The sequence below is a fragment of the Cygnus atratus genome, chromosome 2, assembly GCF_013377495.2.
Source record: "Cygnus atratus isolate AKBS03 ecotype Queensland, Australia chromosome 2, CAtr_DNAZoo_HiC_assembly, whole genome shotgun sequence".
Taxonomy (NCBI): domain Eukaryota; kingdom Metazoa; phylum Chordata; class Aves; order Anseriformes; family Anatidae; genus Cygnus; species Cygnus atratus.
In genome coordinates this window covers 55,910,979-55,930,740 of record NC_066363.1, presented here as the reverse complement: position 1 = coordinate 55,930,740, position 19,762 = coordinate 55,910,979, and the positions used below count along the sequence as shown (strand labels likewise).

The window sequence follows — 19,762 nt, the reverse complement described above, 5'->3', positions numbered from 1 at the left end:
ATAATTGACACAGTACAGTCAGTGTTTTTCCTCTTCAAGCAGCAGTGTGGCTCCCTCTCCTTGTTGCTCCCTCTCCTATGTTTGTGTGGCTCCCTCTCCTTTTCCTCCCAAATTACCTTCATAACTTACTGCTAATTTAAGTCATAGTAAAATTATTTCAAACATAGTAAAATTATTTCAAACAATAGCTAGCATGACTTTTACTGTTCAGGTTAGTTTACTAGTGCTTCCATGTAATTTTACTCCTTAAAAATCTACTTCTACCCTATACATCTTGCATAGTTGGCTTGTATAATAGGCTTTACTACTACTATCTATTTGAATAGTGTTTACATTAAACACTATCAGCACTAGGAACCAAGAAAATTACTGGGAAAAGATAAGGAAAAAAATTGCTGCTGCCTGCAAAAGAACAGGGCTGAAGGATATTGTGAACATACATATTTTATTTATGTTGTAAGGATTGTGACTTGTAAATACTTACCATTATTCAAGTTAAACAGAAAGCTGCACATGTACTTGTCATATACTTTTCCTCTTCTGTCTGCCTCATCCTGAGAAATAATCTGAAAGGAACAGTATTTTTAAAGTAGACCACCTCTCCCCTTTTGTAACCTTAAGAACTTAAGGCTGGAAAAAATAGAGGCCTTACTTATTCTCTAGCACTGAAAACATTCCCAAATATAAAATACTCTTTTCAGTATTCTGGAGTTATCAAACAATCATGGATTGCTCTAAGCATAAAGAAGTTCTTTCAGAACAGGAAGAAAGCCAGAATTGCTTCTTATCTCAAAATCAAGACTGCATATATGATTCAGTTTTATTATTATTTATTACTGTGGAATATCAGTTAATGAAAGTGCCTACTGAATTTTAGTACTATATTAAATGATTTTGCACAAAGTTTCAGGTGTCTGAATTCAAATTATATCAAAGATAAAAAATGACACTTCAGCACTCATTCTCACAAGAACCTATGTCAGTATTTTTGTGACATTTCAACCATCTGACTCCTGGGTTTGGAGTCTGACAGCAATAAATACATACTTAGTCAATCACATTTGTCTCTCTAAAGCATATCACATCACATTATAGGCAATCTCTTGGTTCCAAGCCAACATGCAACTTTACCAATTAAGTTTATACATAACCTTCTTTACCTCACCACAGTATTCAGAGATGAATTCATTCTTCTGTACAGGATCCTTGATGAATATTCCCCAGCCTGCCACATCTGAAGGTGCCAACAGCAAGTGCTGTGGGAGCAGGGGGGAGAGAAAAAAAAAAAAGCTTAGACACCATATACACTACGGACTTCAAACTAGAAAGGTCTGCTGACAGGAGTATAATATTAATTAGTTCACCATTTGACAGCCTAGTTGGTGGGAAGATGCTCCAGACCAGAAATTAAGTTTGCTTTTTTTTTTTTTTTTAAAAAAAAGCTGAACAGGCTTTCCAGATATATTTGGTAGACTGTGTATAAGTTGTTGCATTAGAATCAACAGAATCAACAACTTAAAGAATAGCAGTCTATGTCTGAGCCAAGTTTTCTTATCCTGAAGTAGAGGCAGGCTTACAAGCTACCACTTTAGAACAGCAGACTGTTTGCAAAATACAAGAGAAATCTGACTGGGAGAAAGAAGAGAGATCTACCACAGTATTATACAGAGAACACTAAAAACATTAACGTGGTAGTGGTATATGATAAAATGTACAAGCTTAACAGCAGCACATAAGCAAAGTAACATAAGTGACAGCTACCTCTCCTTCTGTTTTGTTTTTTAGCTTTTTATTATTGTTTGGTTGGTTTTTGTTTGATTTTAGTTGTGTTTTTTTCCTTTTTGAAAGCATAAAGACAAAAATCCATATTCTGATATGAAAATGCCTCAAAAAAAACAAACCAAGGCAATAGGCATGTAATTGCATATCTACATACTTTTTTGGATCCTCTCTGAATGCTGCAGTTCTTGCAAGAAACATTTTTGCTGTCCCAGTGGTCAGCTGCTCCACATGTTAAACAGAGATCAGGATCACATTCACGTACAGCTAAGTAACATGGACACTGCTTAGTGTTGCATTGTGCTTTACAACGACATCCAGGAAACCTGTTTTGGCCTACAAAGGAACATAAGAAAAACAAAAAGGGCAAGTATGAAAAAAGTACCAGGTAAAAAGAGATTATAAAAGAGACAATAGAGGTTATAGCATATCAGAATATTAAAAAAAACAACCACTGATCTTTTTATAGGACATGTGGAAGTACTAAGAATTCTTGCTTTCTCTGATTTTACTTCACTCTTCCTCAATTCTAAGCATTAAGACTTTGACTTTGTTCAGTGGCTAACAAGAGGGCAAGATAAAACTGAATATTGTGCTGCTTTTATTTATTTTTGTAAACACTGTTCAACACTATTTGCTCCTCTTGCAAACACTGTCTGCAGTAGGGACAGAGAGCTAGTACAGAGACATTGGGACAGTGAAAAAAATTTATAGATAGCTCATATTTTTACTTACATTCTGAGCTGCACTGACAAAACTTCTCACAGAAGTTTTGAGCAATTACACATGGGCATGAGCTGTCACAAGGCTGACGTGGATGATCACATGGCTGATAGTTGTAAACATGATTTGATGACCCATCTGAATAAAAATAGCAACATTTTGTAATAGTGAAAGGTATAAACAAACAATATGCAGTTCCCCTCATTCAGTGTAAGTTCCCTTTAAGTCCCTTAACTAAGAAACCCCAAAACCAAACAAGCCCAATACTACAAAGCAGCGTAGGTTTTTTTTAAAAAAAAGATACCAAACCAGAACCATAACAGTAGTAAGGTGTTTGACACCATTAGATGCTTATTTCCTTGTGCACTTCATTCTTCCCATTACTTAGCTACTTAAAGTATTCAAAGTTGGAAACTTTCTATTGTGGAAAACTGAAAAATAAAACTACAGTGGTATAATTCCCTGCGTAAATATGTGGTAGAGTAACCCTGGTATTATTTAAAGTAAATTTGCTCAACCACCCCCAGATCATTTTTACACTAGAGCAACAGTCAACTTTAAAACAGGTAACACTGGGCAAAATAATACTTGGTCATTATACCACTGTGCTTTCCAAAGTCAATTTTCCAATACAGACAATGCTAACATCTTACAGGCTAGGAGGGACTACTAGTGGAAAATCTAGCATTACCTGTAGAGCAGCTAGGAGAATTTGGTGCAATATAAATTACGTTTGCTGTTAATACTCCTGAGCTTTTGTTGGGTTTGCATATATTTGCAAAAATGCTCAACCAGCAACAAAAAAGGTGAGAGAAACAAACTGATTATTCGTTGGTAAAAGTCCCAACCATTCTCAACAAATTTTCAGAAAACAATTTCTATAATAAGCTGTTTTTTTTTTAAAAAATGCTGCTTTTTACTGCAGCTCCTATTTTTGATACTGTTTTATGTATTTTAATGACACCATACTTAAAAAATTGTAAATTCAGCCTCCTACCATTTTCATTGATTTATGGAGTATTTCCAATAAGTTATTTAAACAATGTAGTATATTTTATATCCATACTATGTCTGTAATGAGATTTATTTATTTACTTCCCCTATGATCTCTAGCTCCCCATGGAATGTATACAATGACCTAGACATTAAAAAATACAAACAAATAAACAAACAAACCAAAATAGCAATAGTAGGATCTTAAAAGTTCAGGACATAAATTGAATGGAAAGATGCTAACCCTTTTTCAGCTGTATCTTTCTGCAATGAGCAGCCCACAACCTGCAAAAACACAAAACAAACACAAGAAGGTTGACAGGAACTCTTCCTGCAGTGGGCTGGGAAAGATATCTGCATCTTGCACCCATGCTTGATATGAAATGGGTGAGTTTCTGGTAACATGAACATCCGCTAACTGCACAGACATCAGACATGGTTGCAGCAGAACCACCTTGTTCTAGTCTCTTGGAGCTGACAAAACTCAACACTCCGCAGGCTAATCCCTCCCTCTCCCCACACCACTGCATTACTCTAGTCCCAGAATTGTACACATGAGAAGCCCCCACCCAGCCCAGGCTAGAGATGATTTAAATTTGGATGGCCTTGAAGGAACCCTGCAAAGAGGTGACTGCTGGAACTGCTTCTAGTGGGCAGAAACAGCAGCAGCAGGTATCAAATTGCAGATATACAGGGGCACATCTAAATAAAGGAGTGAAAGTCTGTCAGCTGTTTACAGGACTTGGGCTCAGCACCACACTAGTAGTCTCCTACAGATCATAACCAGGTATTACCCCTCATCTGCCAATCTCCAAATATGTGACAACATGAGATCACACTGCTAAGCCATTTCCCTTCTATTTCAAACTTTATGTGTATTATATGCCTTCCTCTGACATAGTTATAGTTTTCCTTCAATGTCCTCTTTCTCTGTTACCTTACCTAAGCAATGCTTTTGCAAGTTTGCTTGGGGGTAGGAGATTGGGGTGTTTGTGGAATGCATGTTTGTTGGAATAACACGTTTTTGTTTATCACAGCACAGCTTGCTACACTTGCAAGTTCTTGCAAGTTATGATTACCCGTTTTCTTTATTTTGTAGCCATTTCAGGTTGCAAATTTTGTGGGCAAGTAAAATATTATCATGAATAGCAAAGTCAGACATAATCAAGCGAAAATATCTGTCTGGACCTCAGGTACCAAACACACACTTAGAAATTTTCAGCAGCCTTAAAATTAAAAGTAGAAATACATGTGTTTTTTTTTTTTAGTTTTTGTTCAATTCTATGCATTTTTGTTAGCAGCTGAATTTCAGTGAATAAAAAATTTTTAAGAAGTTAAATTGGAGTTAGGATTTTCAAAATTTGATACTTGCCATTTATTAGTACATTATATAGCAACATCAAAGGAATATAGAACAACTCTCACTCCCCAATGAAATAACTATGAAATATGCTGCTAGCTGCATCTAGCAACTTTACTTTGTGCAAATTTACTTCTTATAACTGGTCTGAAATACTAGTAAACACCTGTACTCAAATTCCTCAGCACAGAACACTTACACAGCTGTACTGCCTTTCAGTGAATGCAACAGTCCAAAGTCTGTGTTCTGAAAAATTATCTTCTGCTGTACCTACCCAAATAGGATTTTTTTACCTGGTACTTTCTTTTATATAAGCTTTGTCTCAATTTCTGCTTTAATTCAGTTGTTTGCTGCCTCCTCCTGTCACATGCAATAGTTTTAGGTAAACAAGATTCTCTGTGCTATTGCCCTTTCAAAGCCTTACTGTTTGACTTCATTGAGCTATCAACAGCTAACTTTCTTCCAAACATTTGTAGAAACCCATACAAGTTAGAAACATCCAGAGACAAACTTATTCAAGTTAATGCAGTTGAGGAGAGGGCAGTGAAACGAAGACTATCAGAATTACAGAACACTATAATAGATGACATTCCTATTAAGGATGACTCACTCTAGAAGAGAAGAACAGGGAAAAAAAGATGCCAACATATATTTTTGAATTATGAAACACTGACTATATAAGAAGCCCATTCCCATATAATTGGAAGGAGTATGATTTTGACTTAAGTTACTGTAATGCATAAGCTACCTTTATTTTTTTTTCCTGGCTGGTATTTGGCAAGTAAAACTTATATGCTACTTTTGAACAACTCTTTCACAGAAATTTGTCTCAGCTTAAGGTAATGAGGACCTACCAGCATACCAAACCCTTCAAGACTTTCTGTGTGGATACACTCCTTAAACTATTTCATTAGCAATTAGTATGAATATCTATAGATACAGATATTTAAGTTAAGCACTATCCTAATACCTTACAATAAAATGCCACTTGCTGACTAGTTGCCTGCTGGGACTTTTTGGTTTTATGCAAAAGTGGATTGTATTGACATGGCTACCTGAATATGACAAAGATTGCCATTATCAACCAAAAGTTCAGAATACTAACAACTCAAGATAGATAGAAAATTCTGCATGGAAATCACAATGACAAAAGGCATCAGTTTTGTCACACTTCTAACAGAGACTGTGTCGTAGGCTAAGAGACCTCAGCAAAAAAGGAACTCAAGGCATCCTGTGTGACCATGACAATGACAGGCAGCAGCATGGAGCTGCCAACACTGACCAGTTAGACAGGAGGTTTGATTAGCACAATCAAGTATTGTGATCATTTTCTTGCAACTTTCAAAAGCTGCCAGGAAGCACTGTAAGTTCCCCTTACTAGTAGTACACAGAACTGAAGCCTGAATGAGTACCCTGTCAGAGGCAGACTGATGTCTTCATCTGCCCTATAATCTGCTATCTAAACCAGAAATATAAGGCAAGATCGGGCCTTGTGCACCAAGAACTGAAGGGAAGAAGACAAAGTTGAGGAAGCACTTGCAACACAAGGTATCAGAAAAAAATAAATTGGAAACTCAGTGGCAGAATTCTGAATAAGCAGGTGGATTTATACATCTGGCTGCTAACATCTGTAGGATAGCCACCTTAGAAAAGAAGCATTTCCAGAAGCATTATGACATCAGCTGTCAAAATGAGTTTTCTTCTTTGCTAACATGCATCTTTACAACATGAACTCTAGGCAGAACTGCATTAGCTACTCAAACACATGTAGTGAGCGAACAGTAGTCTAGGGACAGCAGGACGAAAATGAGAAAATATAGGAAAAAAAGAAAATACTTTCAAATACAGTTTAGTAAGTAAACTCACATCTGAATAGAGGATGGGAAAGGGAAGGGAGAAAAAGAATAAAATCAAGCAGCAGCATTACATGGCAATCGATAACAGATCCCTAACAATGCAGAGGGAAGAGTGCTGATTAAAGCAAGTGCAGTTCAGTTCCCAGCAATGGAAGAAAACATATACATAAGAGAATGAACAGTACTGAAGAATTCTTTATTCAGATTTTTCTATTGTCTGCTTCTTATGCAAAGTACTTATTCTGCTAGCAAAGCAGAGTTGTCACAAACTGCCAAGTTAATCTCTGATATATAAGACAAGTTCTAACATTTACCAGCTCTCCAAAAAATAACTACCTAAAAAGTTCTCCTGTCACTGATCAGGTCTTATTACAGCTATCTAGCTAAAGTGACACTGGAAGGAAGGTGAGAGCATCTTTTACTATCCCAAATGGGAGCAGTCATGCCAGCTAGTTGCTCAGTATGCCTACGTGAGTACAAACAAGGCCACATGGGAAATACGCCGTTCAGCTAACAATGGCAGCTCCACTCACAAAACAGAACTGTCATTTTATCATACTATGTGGATATTTAAAAAGAAATTCAACAAAAAGCCTTATAAGAGAATCTGCTATCAAATCAGATAGAAAATGTCATTAAGTCCTCTACCACTGCTTTTCTCTTTGGTAAATGCTGCTTTTCCTTAAAGGCTGTGTACCACATCTGCACATGTAAAACCTGCAGACCAGCAAGTCCCTTGCAATGGGGAAGTGCAAAGAAGAGAAAGAACTATCCTGCCTCTAGGACTGGATAGACGCGATGACTGAGTAAAATCAAACTGGACTCAACATAAGAACCAGATGAAGACTTCAGATGGTTTTCCCAATTACTAGGATCGTGCGCCATCTTTAGACAGTGCTCAGATTACACTTGTACGTAGATGGGCTAAACGGTTTTCCTTTTATGAAAGACTGCTGCACGTAGAGTGGAGACTGCTTGATTGCCACATTCTCTGAAATCAAGTGAAAAATATAACTTCTTCCTTCACTTAAGGCTAAAAATAATTAAAAGGCATTTCAAAACCAAATCACTGGCATACAAGGTTTTTTTTGTTGTTGTTTATTGGCAACTAGTAGGAAGAAAGGAACATCAAGAAACCCCACATACTGGTATATTCTTTCATTTATTTAAAACAAAAAAGTCCTCAAACTCCTCCAAATCAATGTCAATCCATTAACCATACAATCCATTTCAGTTTAAAATGAATTTGAGTACTTTTAGTTGCACTTTCCAAATAAACGTAGTGCCTCTATTTTTATAGCAATTTGCATGAACCTGAAAGCAAGCTTCCCAACTGAATATTCCAAACTTACACTGTGGCTAATAACTCCAGATTTAAACAGCCAAGCCCAAAAAATTGCCACAAACTTGAAAGCTATGCCAAAAACATTAAATCAATGTAGGTTTTGCTTAGAACAGACAGAATCTCTTCCAGATGCTCACCAAATTTTTTCCTAGCTTACGTCAGCTGTTTCTGTGCTACAAAGCAGAAACACTCTACTCCAACAGTAGGTTTTGAACCAACATTAGGAATTTCATTAACCCTGAAAATAATAAATATACCTAGAATTACTGGGAGAAGAACTGGAAGAATGAACTTGGGGGAAGATAAGGAAAGTTAAAGGGAAAAATAGGAAATATGGAAAAAAGTGTACTTATTCCTTGCAGAAAGGAATGTTCTTGCTAATTTTCAGTCATTTATTTATTGATTTATTTCCTATTTTCTTATCCCTGGGAATAAAAATGATCACAACACACAAGTTGTCACATTTTTCAAACTTCAGGATTCTCAACAAAGAAGATTATATTTCACTGACATAGGACAGTAAGTTTATAACTTAAACAGGAATTGTTTTAGGTGGTCTTTCTAGCTCCAGCAAATAGCTTTATTTTGTACTTAATTGAAGGTTCTTAATTGCAGCCACACTTTAAATAATACTTCATTAACTTGTTTCTTCAGTTGAAGTTTAGTTGATAATGACGCTGGGTGCAATAAAGGAATTCCCACTGCCACCCCTCCCAAAAATGCAATCCTAGTTTCCTGAAACATTTTTCTTACTGATCATCTGAATAGAATTTTGATGAAATATATTTCAACATAAAACCATAGATTTTGATTTGCAAAATAACAATCATTACTGAATACCACAATCATGCTTGTAAATTTATTATTTATTGCTGAAACAAAATTATACTGAAATATTCTGAATGTTTTAACCATCTGTATAGATGAGTATTTCTAAATTAAACTTGATTATTTGCAACAATAAAACCTACCCAGAATCTGACTGTTTAAGAGGTTAAAAAGAAGGGGGGAGGGAAGGGAAGTGGAAGGGTTATGCTTGCCTACATGGTAGTGCTTTTGTCTGAAAACAGCACACTTTCATTTTATTGCTGCAAATTTTGCTTTTGAAAAGAAAAGGAGAGGAGCTGCATGATTTTTCTTTCAAAGTAATTTCTGTTCTGATCCCTTGCATCTCCAATTTACTGTTATGCTAAGGTTATTTAGTAACAAATTTACCTGTGTTTCCTTTTCTTCTTTCTGGGAGGAGTATCAACATCTTCAGCAGGGACTGGAGCAATAATACTAGATTCCTTTACTCTAAACTCATACACCTAACAAGAGATACCATAATACATCCACGATAAATCTCTCACTAGTAGAAAGTTGCTCATTTTCTAAGTTAATATGATTTCCTCCAAACAACATCTTACAGATTATATCCAGTCATAGTCTCTTTTCAATATATTTAAAGTTTATTATTTTTCTCCTTAAGAACAGATAGTCTGACTACAACTTCCTGTAAATTTAATTAAAAAAATTTAAAACTAACTTTTATATGTGTCACATATTCTGTATCATAGCATTCTTAGGAAAAACAAGAAAAATAGTTAATTTTCTCTTTCAGTGCTAGTACTTCTGTACTTCAGTTTTCGAAAATAAAATACTATCATCCTTAGTAATAGTTTCCCCCCTCCTTACCTGCCTGCATGTTTTGGTCCCAATCAGTCTAGCAATTGCACAGAAGTTGTCATAGTAGGTGCCAATAAGAACTCTAAACATTGAGGCTTCTGCACCACTCCATTCTACATTCTCTGGAGGTTCAATATTTGGCTTCATCTTTATTGGTGTTTGACACCTAGAATTTGCTTCTGTAATAAATAATTATTGAAAGCATGGATCAATGTAAGGTTATGTTTCAAAATTTTTCCACAGCCTTTACAAACATCAAATTATTAACCTATTCAAATGTAGTTAAAATAGCCTGCATTTTGGCTTGTTTCTTTTATTTAAGTACTATAACAAAACAGCAATTTTCACACAGCTCTTGGAAAAGATTAAAATTAGGTAACTGTGGCTACTCAAACTACACATCTAACTTCTATACATAATTGAGACAATCTGTACATTTTTTTTTACATGTTTCTATTAAACTCATTGTTTTTTCTCTGATTTCCATACATTTCAAATACATTGTTTCTAAGATTGCATGGCATAATCTGGATTCATGCTCTCAAGCACTGGAAATAATTAAAGAAGCTTACCAGAGGAACTAGATGTTTCATCTTTCTTTTCTTCTTCTTCTTTATCATTGTTTTCTCCTCCAGTTTCAGTTCCAGCTTCCCTGTCACTGTCTGTGTCTTTTGATTCCAATACATTTATTGTTGGTGTGCTGGGTCTGCTGGTGTTGTTTGGAAGTCTTCCCCTTCGGCGGCCACCTGGGCGCTTTGGTGGTGTCTTTATACGCTCAGCAGTCAAGGCAGCTGCAAACTCCTTTGCACCTTCCTAAACACAAAACACTACAATTTTCAGTAAAGAGTTTAAAGGTGTTTTCACCTCTAGCCTGGGGTTGGCAGATAACAGATTCTACTTACATACTCTACAGGCTTGCGTTATTCTACATTGTTCTATAACTTAATCATTTATACATAAATTCCAGTTAATTTACTCATACCGATTATGCAAATTGTTTTTAATGTCTGTGTTCAAGTCTTCTATCATGAACATGAATATTTCTGATGTTACCATGAATAAATCTACATTTACAAAGTATTTATTTCAATTCTACTTTCATTTTGGCTGCCAAGTGAAAAATAATTCAGTAGTAAGTTTCCATCTTCCTAGGTGACAGAAGGAATGAGAATTTCCCAATGAGAATGGCCTTCAGAACAAGAACTTTTCTTGCCTAAACAGTACACATTCTACACTTTTCAAAATACAATCAGTGGCAGTTTGCCTTCTAGTGAAAAGGGATACGACAATAGTACATTTTCAGATTGGAAAACTAGATATGTAGTTTCTCACATTAAAAAATTTAGGGCAAGTATGAGAGAAATTTGAAACCATATTATTAACACTTTCCCCTTAATTTCTATCAGGTTGTTTCTTAAAAACACAAATACTGGATATAACTCTCCTTCAGTAAACTAAACCTGTCCAATTTTTAGTTGATATGTAACTTATGAGAGCTAAGTCTTTAACATCCAGTTAAGTTAGACACAATGGTAGCAATGTGTCATTAGGAGGTAACGATCTTGCTTCCCTATAACTATGTCAGACTACATCTAATAGAGTTAAAAGTTATTCATACTCAGACTTTCATTTGGTGATTAACACTCTCCTTTCACAAAAACTGAAGACAACAGATTTGACTCCAAGTGGCCCACAAATACAGGCATGTTTGCATACCTAGCATGTCCTAACATTACGTGCAGCTTGCTGTTTTATAAGTATTTCTGCTTTAGTGAATTCTTACAGTTTATTTGAAATCTTACCAGATGTTGATAACAGTGAGGTCCACAAGGCTTATTATCTAATGCTGTTTCTGTATTCTTTCTTTTGTAAGTATTAGGAGTTGCATGGAATGCTGTTGAATCAAAAAATAATGTTTTTAAATCTTAAAAAAATGCATTAGGTAACTTCAAACAATATTCAAAACACAAAGTTTACCGAGACTTCACCAAAAAAAGCATAAAAATGATAAAAACTAGAAAAACACAAAATATACTCCATCTACTGACATTTGACTTACCACTTAATTACACATGGAAAGCAGATGGGTAAGTTTTGCATATGCCTGTTTATATCAGTGAAGGCAATCACCACATTTGTTTCACATGTCAAGGAAGACTTGCTCTATCTCCCTTCCCAACAAACAGGACAAACTTGATTACCAAGTTAAACAGAATTATTCAGGGTTTCTCCTATTAAGTGTTCATCTCTCTAGCTGTAAGAACCACATTTTCCATTTCTATCTTGTCAAAAAAAAGCCATGCACTTTACAAATGCGACGGACCCACTTTTCATTCTGGTTAGTGAGAAGGTCTTACAAGCATTTTTACTCTAGTATTTACTAGCACCACAACTAAGCCAACAGGCAGTAGGAGTCCAGTTCCTCTAACCTAGCTGCAAGGTAAAAATGAGTTAACAGCACACAGTCACTACAGATCAGAACAGCCACAGTCAAGTCTGCAACTTGCAGAGAACTATTTCTTCCTGTATCCTGATGGCATCTGTAGAGCACTCAAGTTGCAGAATGGTGACCCACAATGAAGCCGAACTGGATACGCTGCAGATGCCACATTACCACCTTTACAACAGGGTAACAAAGTTCCCTAGCCATTCCTTTGCTAGAGCTTGTCTCTACTAGCTCTAGCCTCACTTGATAACAGCTTCCCAACAGAATGTTTCCAGAGAGACTGATTTTCCTGTTTTCATTGGAAGCATCAGGAACTCTTCAGTATCCCCTACTTAAGTAAAGTCTGGGAAACCTGTAGCCAGACTCACATAAAGTTCCCAAGTTGTTCTATCTCTGTTGTTCCCTGTTGTATTAGGAGCTTTTCAAAAATACTATCCTTAGTTTTCTGCAATTTTCTGTAAAAAAAAAAAAAAAAAAAAAAAACACTATCCTCAAAGATTTTGTTTGTTTTAATACACATAAATAGCTTAATACAGGAAATAGCTTTTTCCCCTAAATGTGGTAACAATGACATACACAACCTTCAAAGAACAAAAATGGAGAATGTACTCAAGTTTAAAAAACATATAGGACTCAGTTCTAGCTTTCCTGTTTCATAATGCTCCATGAAGGCCTACAAGAGACTCCTGTTTGAAAATACTGATTCCCAAGCACTGCAGAAGAACTTATGTTGCAGTTTTACCACAGTTACAGTTAAGCAACTGTAAGTCACAGTTAAGTTTTTCATCACTTGGTGAATAAAGAGTGCTACTGTGTGAACTGAAAGAACAAATCTCTCCCCCTCACCCATATTAATCCATAAGGGCTCTTCTGTATTAAGAAAACTCACATCTTTCTTCAACAGATCACCACCATAGCTTTTCCTACTCATTTCTAGATTCTACGAGGCTTCTCTTTATAACAATCCACTATGCCTTCAAGATTGAACATTTTAAATGCAGTTATTCCGCTGTTAAAGAAGAATATCTGTCAGCTGTTATGGACAGAGCTCACATGTGTCTTCAAAGAAGGTTTTTTAAAAGGAAATCATGTTTCAGTGATCTGGTTTGCAACATAGCTTCACAAGCACTTGATTTGGCACCCACAGGGAAGGTGAGCTAATGAGTGCTTCTTCAGGAAGCTCCTCTGGTGAAATCACTCCATCTTAAAACCATCACTGCATGCTCCCCTCTCCCATAAGGGATGATGTGGTAAAAATTTCATTGCAAATTCTGTAATTTTATGCCTGTATTGATGACAAGAGTACATAGGGATTTCAGGGAAGCAATGTATTTTCCCAAAGCTGGGCTTAAAAAGGTATAAAAGGATACAAATATTTCACTAATTAAATATTGCATCTTTTTCTCCACAGATATATATTACGTTTTATAAATTTGGAAAAATAAAAAAGCTTCAATTTACCACTTTTTGACATATAGATATGTAAAAATTATTTACACACAAGTATATGGATGTAATTTATGCACATTGCTGCTATTAGCATTTCTTCCTCTCTTCCCCCACATATCAGTTAAAATCTTTTATGTAGCATGTCACTTCTCATGTTTCATATATCCTTGAAGAGTTCATGTGTTCTGTAGTTAAAATAATTTAAATAAGAAACCATGCAATTTAATGCCAAGTTATTCCACCCTTTTCCAGCTTTTGAGAAATGAGATGATGGGAGTTTCTCAACAAAAAGTGGAAAGGAAAAGGCACATTTTTTCAACAATGCATCTTTAAATTTGCATCGTATACCATTTTATTCATTCAAGCTTGACTGTTTTACGCTCTCTTCACACCACAAGGAAAATGATTTTGCAAAAATGCAAAAACAGTAAAATATTTGCTAGCCACGATCCATGTCAGACCACTGCAACATGCAGAAATCAAAACTATTTTTACATACGCCACTTGGCAATACAAGTATTTCTCTTCCAAGTTTGTGAGGTCCTAAAACAAGTTAAAACAAGTGCTTATTTATTAAAATTTAAAACAAGTGCTTACTTATTAAAATTTTCTTTTCCACTAGATAATAAAGAAATCCTTCTCATTTGTAATGCAGTAAATCAAATCCTTAGACTTTTTAAACCAACCAGACAAAAAATATGCTATACCTTAAAATTAATCTTCAAATTGTATCTTGTATTCTGCTATTTCCAAAACACACAACAGCATATAGTACTGACCACTATAACCAGAATCTACCACAACAGTTGCAAGGTATTTGTGAGACTTGTTACAAAAGAAAGGACCAGGGCATGATATAAAACTTTTTATAGCTGTATTCTGAATATTGCAAACAATTTTTTTTTTCCAAAACAGATGACTTTGTAGAATTTTCTAAATAACTAAACTCATTTTCTTTAATAATTTCCTTAAATTAATTCTAAAATTATTCCACTATGAATGTTTTCCATCTTTGTGATCCCCAGCGGGCTCAATTCTCAACTTTTTCATGAAAGCACACAGGCAATAGCTTAACCTGAAATGTACATTTGCTTCACAGTCAAGCTATTTGGGAAATTCTCCCTACCTGATATTTTTCCTTCTTCTAAATTCTTTGTTAGTCCAGACACTTAGGCATAATTCCTTGCTGTCAGCAAATGAAGTCGGTACACAAGATTTTTTCAGTAATGTCATCACCTGCACATAAAGGGATCGCCAGCTCATGAAGGGGACTTGACATATTAGAAACCTAATGATAAATTTTCCAATATTTAACTCAAACTTTCTGCAATGAAGATTTGAAACTATATAAAATAAGGATAAACTTAACAAAAACAGACTCTAAGAATGGGATTTATAAGATCAAAAACAGAACTAACAGAATTCTTGTACTTTTTATTTTTCAATTCTCTATGCCTTCTCCAGAGATTTCTGCTTACAAATTAGATCCCACGAGTGAATCCAACGTGTTTAGACTAACAGTCTTAAAACTTCACAAAAAGCGAAGAGGTCATAAAAGTGAATTTTCTCACTTCTTAAATTCCTACCTCTAGTCACACACACACACAGGGGAAAAAAATAAATCCTCTTCCTTTGCTGTCACTACAGAAAAAAAGCAGAAGGAAGCAATGCATCCAAAGCAGTGACCAGTCATCATAGAGGTGGGATTTATTGTAGAGGTAGGATTTGGATTATGTCTTCAGGGAATGGTGACAGAAGCATCAGTTTACTACACCAGTATCCAGTCTGGTTTACTGCATAGCAAACACAGTTTCAAAAGGTCTCTCTGCAATGATCAACTAGATTTTTTTTAAAAAAAGGTCAGCAACAATGAACATGCTGCATGAGCTGTCATGAAAAGCATAATCATTACAGGTAACTTCACATTCTGTCTTGACACATAGCTGTGTTCTGAATGCCTCCACACTGAAAACATTATTCTTCCTTCTGTTAAGGCCCTGAAAATCTGAAGAAATTCATCATAGAGTAGTAGTAGAAGTTCATCATAGAGTAGTTTGGGTTGGAAGGGACCTTAAAAAATCCATCCACTAGATCAGGCTGCCCAAGGCCTCATTCAGCCTGGCCATAAACACCTCCACGGATGGGGCATCCACAACCTCTCTGGGCAACCTGTTCCAGCACCTCACCACCCTCTCAGTGAAGAATTTCCTCCTAAACTCTAAACCTAATCTCCCCTCTTTCAGTCTAAAACCATTCCCCCTTGTCCTCTCATTATCTGATTGAGCAAAAAGCTGCTTTCCATCTGTTTTATAAGCTCCCTTCAAGTACTGAAAAGCTGCAATGAGGTCTCCCTAGAGCCTTCTCTTCTCCAGGCAGAACATCCCCAGCTCTTTCAGTCTTTCTTCACAGAAGAGGTGCCCTGATCTTCTTCATGTCCCTCCTCTGAACCCGCTCTAACAGCTCCACATCTTCCTTGTGCTGGGGGCCTCAGACCTGGACGCAGTACTCCAGGTGGGGCCTCACAAGGGCAGAGCCGGAGCGGGGGGGGGGGGGACGACACACAATCACCTCTCTCTACCTGCTGGCCACTTCATTTTTTGATGCAGCGCACGACGCAGTTGGCCTTCTGTGTTGAAACACGCTGCTGGTTCATGCAGAGCCTTTTGTCCACCAGAACCCCCAAGTCCTTCTCTGAAGGGCTGCTCTCAATGAGTTCTTCTCCCAGTCTGTCCTCATGTCTGGGATTGCCCTGACCCAGGTGCAGCACCTTGCACTTGTTGAACCTCATTAGGCTCACATGGGCCTGCTTTTCTAGCTTGTCCAGGTCCCTTTGGATGGCGTCCCTTCCTTCTGTCGTATCAACTATACCTTGGTGTCACCTGCTGACTTGCTGAGAGTGCATTCAATCCCACTGTCTATGTCATTGATAAAGATATTAAATAGTACCAGTCCCAAGACAAACTCCTGAAGGACACCACTCGTCACCAGCCTCCACTTGGACATAGAGCTATTGACCACTGCTCTCTGGGTGTGACCTTCAAGCCAATTCCTTATCCACTGAAAGGTCCACCCCTCAAATCCGTGTCTCTCCAATCTGGAGATCAGGATGTCATGTGGGACCATGTCATAGGCCTTACAGAAGTCCAGGTAGATGACATTGGTTGGTCTTCCCTTGTCAACTGATGCAGTCACTCCATCACAGAAGGCCACCAGATTGGTCAGGCACAATTTGCCACTGATGAAACCATGCTGGCTGTCTCTGATCACCTCCTTGTCTTGCATGTGCCTTGACATTGCTTCCAGGAGGATATGTTCCATGCTCTTGCCAGGCACAGAGGTGAGGCTCACCAGCCTGTAGCTCCCCAGGTCCTCCTTTTGACCGTTTTTAAAAATGAGGTATTTTCATTTTTCCAGTCATGGGGGACTTCGCCTAACTGCCAGGACTTCTCAAATATGATGGAGAGAAGATTGGCTACTACATCAGTCACTTCCCTCATGACCCTGGGATGCACGTCATCAGGTCCCATAGACTTATCTGTTCAGTTTCATCAGGTGGTCTCAAACCTGCTCTTCACTTACAGTGGGAGGGACTTTGCTCACCCAGCCATCACCAGGGACTCAAGAGATGTTGGAAGCCTGACTGGCAGTGAATTCTGAGGCAAAGAAGTTGAGTACCTCAGCCTTCTCCATGTCTCTTATTACCGGTTCTCCCTTCTCGTTTACTAGAGGGAAGGAATAAACTCTCCTTGGCCTTTCTTTTCTGACCAATGTGCCTATAGAATCCTTTCTTGCTTGTCTTTGCATCCCTTGCCAAGATTAGTTCTACCTGTACCTTGGCTTTCTTAATCCCATCCCTGCATATCTGGACTGCATCCCTGTACATCCAGACCATATGTCCCTGCTTCCACTGCCTGTGCATTTCCTTCTCACACCTCTGTTTGACCAGCAGGTCCTTGCTGAGCCATGCCCATTTCCTGCTTTCCCTTCTTCCTTTCTTATACATGGGGATGGAAAGCTCTTGCACTCTAAGAAAAGCATCCTTAGAGGGTTCCAGGGGGATCTCGCCCACTAGGTGTTTAAACAACTGCAAGTTCACTCTTCAGAAGTTCAGGGTTTTGCCAAACCCATATTCCTTGAGAACACAAACTCAACCAGGGCGTGTTCACTGCAGCCCAGACTGCCTCCGATCTTGACCTCTCTAATGAGTTCATCTACAATGGTGAGCACCCGGTCCAGTAACACTTCTCCTCTGGTTGGTTTATCTAGTACCTGGACCAGGAAATTATCCACAACACTCTGAAGTATGTCCATGTCTTTCTTGTACTAGGAGCCCGGAACTAGACACATTGCTCCAGGTATGGTCTCACCAAGGGTGAGCAGAGAAGGATCACCTTCCTTGACCTGCTGGCAACACTTTGTTTAATGCAGCCCAGGAGACCATTGGCTTTCTTTATAGCAAAGGCACATTGCTGGCTCATTTTCAACTTGGTGTCCACCAGGACCCCCAGAGACTTTTCTATAAAGCTGCTTTCCAGCTGGGTGACCCCCAGCAAATACTGATGCATGGGTTTGTTCCTCACCAGGTGCAGGACGTCGCATTTCTTGTTGAAGCACACCTGCTAGTCCACCTCTCCTGCAAAGCCTGTAAGGTCCCTCTGGATGGATGCGTGGGTCAACCAATCCCCCCAGTTTTGTGTTGTCCATGAATTTACTGAGTGCACTCTACCCCATTGTCCAGATCATTAACAAAGATGTTAACTAGGACTAGACCCAGTATTGACCCCTGGGGTACTCTGCTCTTTACTGGCCTCCAACTAGACTTTGCACCACTGACCACTACCCTGTGGGTCCCACCATTCAGCCATTTTTCAATCCACCTCACTGTGTGCTCATCCAGCCCATACTTCAACAGCTTCTCTTTGAAGATCTTATGGGGGACAGTATCAGAGGCCTTACTGAAGTCCAGATAGACAATATCCACTGCTCTCCCATCATCTACAAGGCCTGTCATTTTATCATAGAAGCTTATCAGGTTGATCAAGTACGATGACTTCTTAGTAAATCCATGCTGACAACTCCCAAGATGTCTTGTTGTTCACGTGCCTGGAAATACTTGCCAGGATTAGCTGTTTCATCATCTTTCCAGGGATCGAGGTGAGTCTGACCTGGGTCAGCTCCCTGGGTCCTCCTTCTAGCAGTTCTTGAAAATAGGAGTGACACTTGCTTTTCTCCAGTCTCTCGGCACTTCTCTGAGTTGCCACAGCTGATCAAAGATTGAGAGTGGCCTTACAATATTTGCCAGCTCACTCAGCATTCACAGGTGTATCTCAGAAGGGCCCACAGACTTACATATGTATGTTTGTTCGGTTCTATTTCTAGCATTCTTCAAAAATGACTATGAAAGGTATATCTATATAAAAGCAGATCTACATGAACTATGTTAATAATTGAGTATATGCATAAAGGAGCCCATAACTTCAGTGAAAAACTCTTCCGAGTTTATAAAAGATACTGAGAAAAATGGCCAAAAAAACACTGCTGCAGAAATACCTAAAATCTTCTAGGGCACTACTGTAAGAAGTTTGTTCTCAAAGCATCTGAACAGTGCTTTCTTGTTGACTTAAAAACCAAAATGCTTTTGGAAAAAGAAAACTATACTGGCATTCAAACTCCCTGAGACTACTGACAATGTCAAATCTCCTCAAAAGAAATTCCTGACTAATATATTTGCCAAGAGGTAGCATACAGCTTCACTTCCCTGTCCTACAGACTACAGCTGCACGCAGAACACTTCTTGAAATGAGTCATTCAGGCAACTAAGGCACTTTTAAACAGTACCTATAGCTTCACAGGACACACAATGTTGAAGCTGGCTGGACAAGACAGCAGCTATATCTACAAAAACTTATTTTCTTAAACACTGAGAGGTAAGAGCTTCTCTGCATGTATTTTCAAGCAAGACCTTCCAAAAGAATACAGGGAGAAAGTGAAACTAACTGACCTAACTCCAAAAGCCACAAATGTTGATGAAACTAGAAGTTTCCCCACCCCTCCCCATGTAAGGACAACGCCATTTCCTCCTCAAACTAAGAGGCAACTAAGGGATACTAAAAAGCACCAGCACTGTGTAAAGCCTTCTGGAT

General features: G+C 37.9%; 1 protein-coding gene across 7 annotated transcripts in view; it reads right to left on the bottom strand.

The window, feature by feature from the left end:
- The window catches only part of EZH2 (enhancer of zeste 2 polycomb repressive complex 2 subunit), a 59,325-nt gene that overhangs the window by 4,146 nt on the left and 35,417 nt on the right, over positions 1-19,762 (bottom strand). For all 7 annotated transcript variants that reach the window (XM_050709026.1, XM_050709027.1, XM_050709029.1 and 4 more), the window contains exons 9-17: positions 11,527-11,618; positions 10,297-10,537; positions 9,734-9,903; positions 9,272-9,366; positions 3,740-3,780; positions 2,515-2,640; positions 1,937-2,115; positions 1,161-1,256; positions 485-566 (exon numbers count right to left, since the gene is read on the bottom strand). In XM_050709026.1, coding sequence (XP_050564983.1) covers positions 485-566; positions 1,161-1,256; positions 1,937-2,115; positions 2,515-2,640; positions 3,740-3,780; positions 9,272-9,366; positions 9,734-9,903; positions 10,297-10,537; positions 11,527-11,618 — 1,122 coding nt within the window. The remainder of the gene's footprint in view (positions 1-484; positions 567-1,160; positions 1,257-1,936; positions 2,116-2,514; positions 2,641-3,739; positions 3,781-9,271; positions 9,367-9,733; positions 9,904-10,296; positions 10,538-11,526; positions 11,619-19,762) is intronic.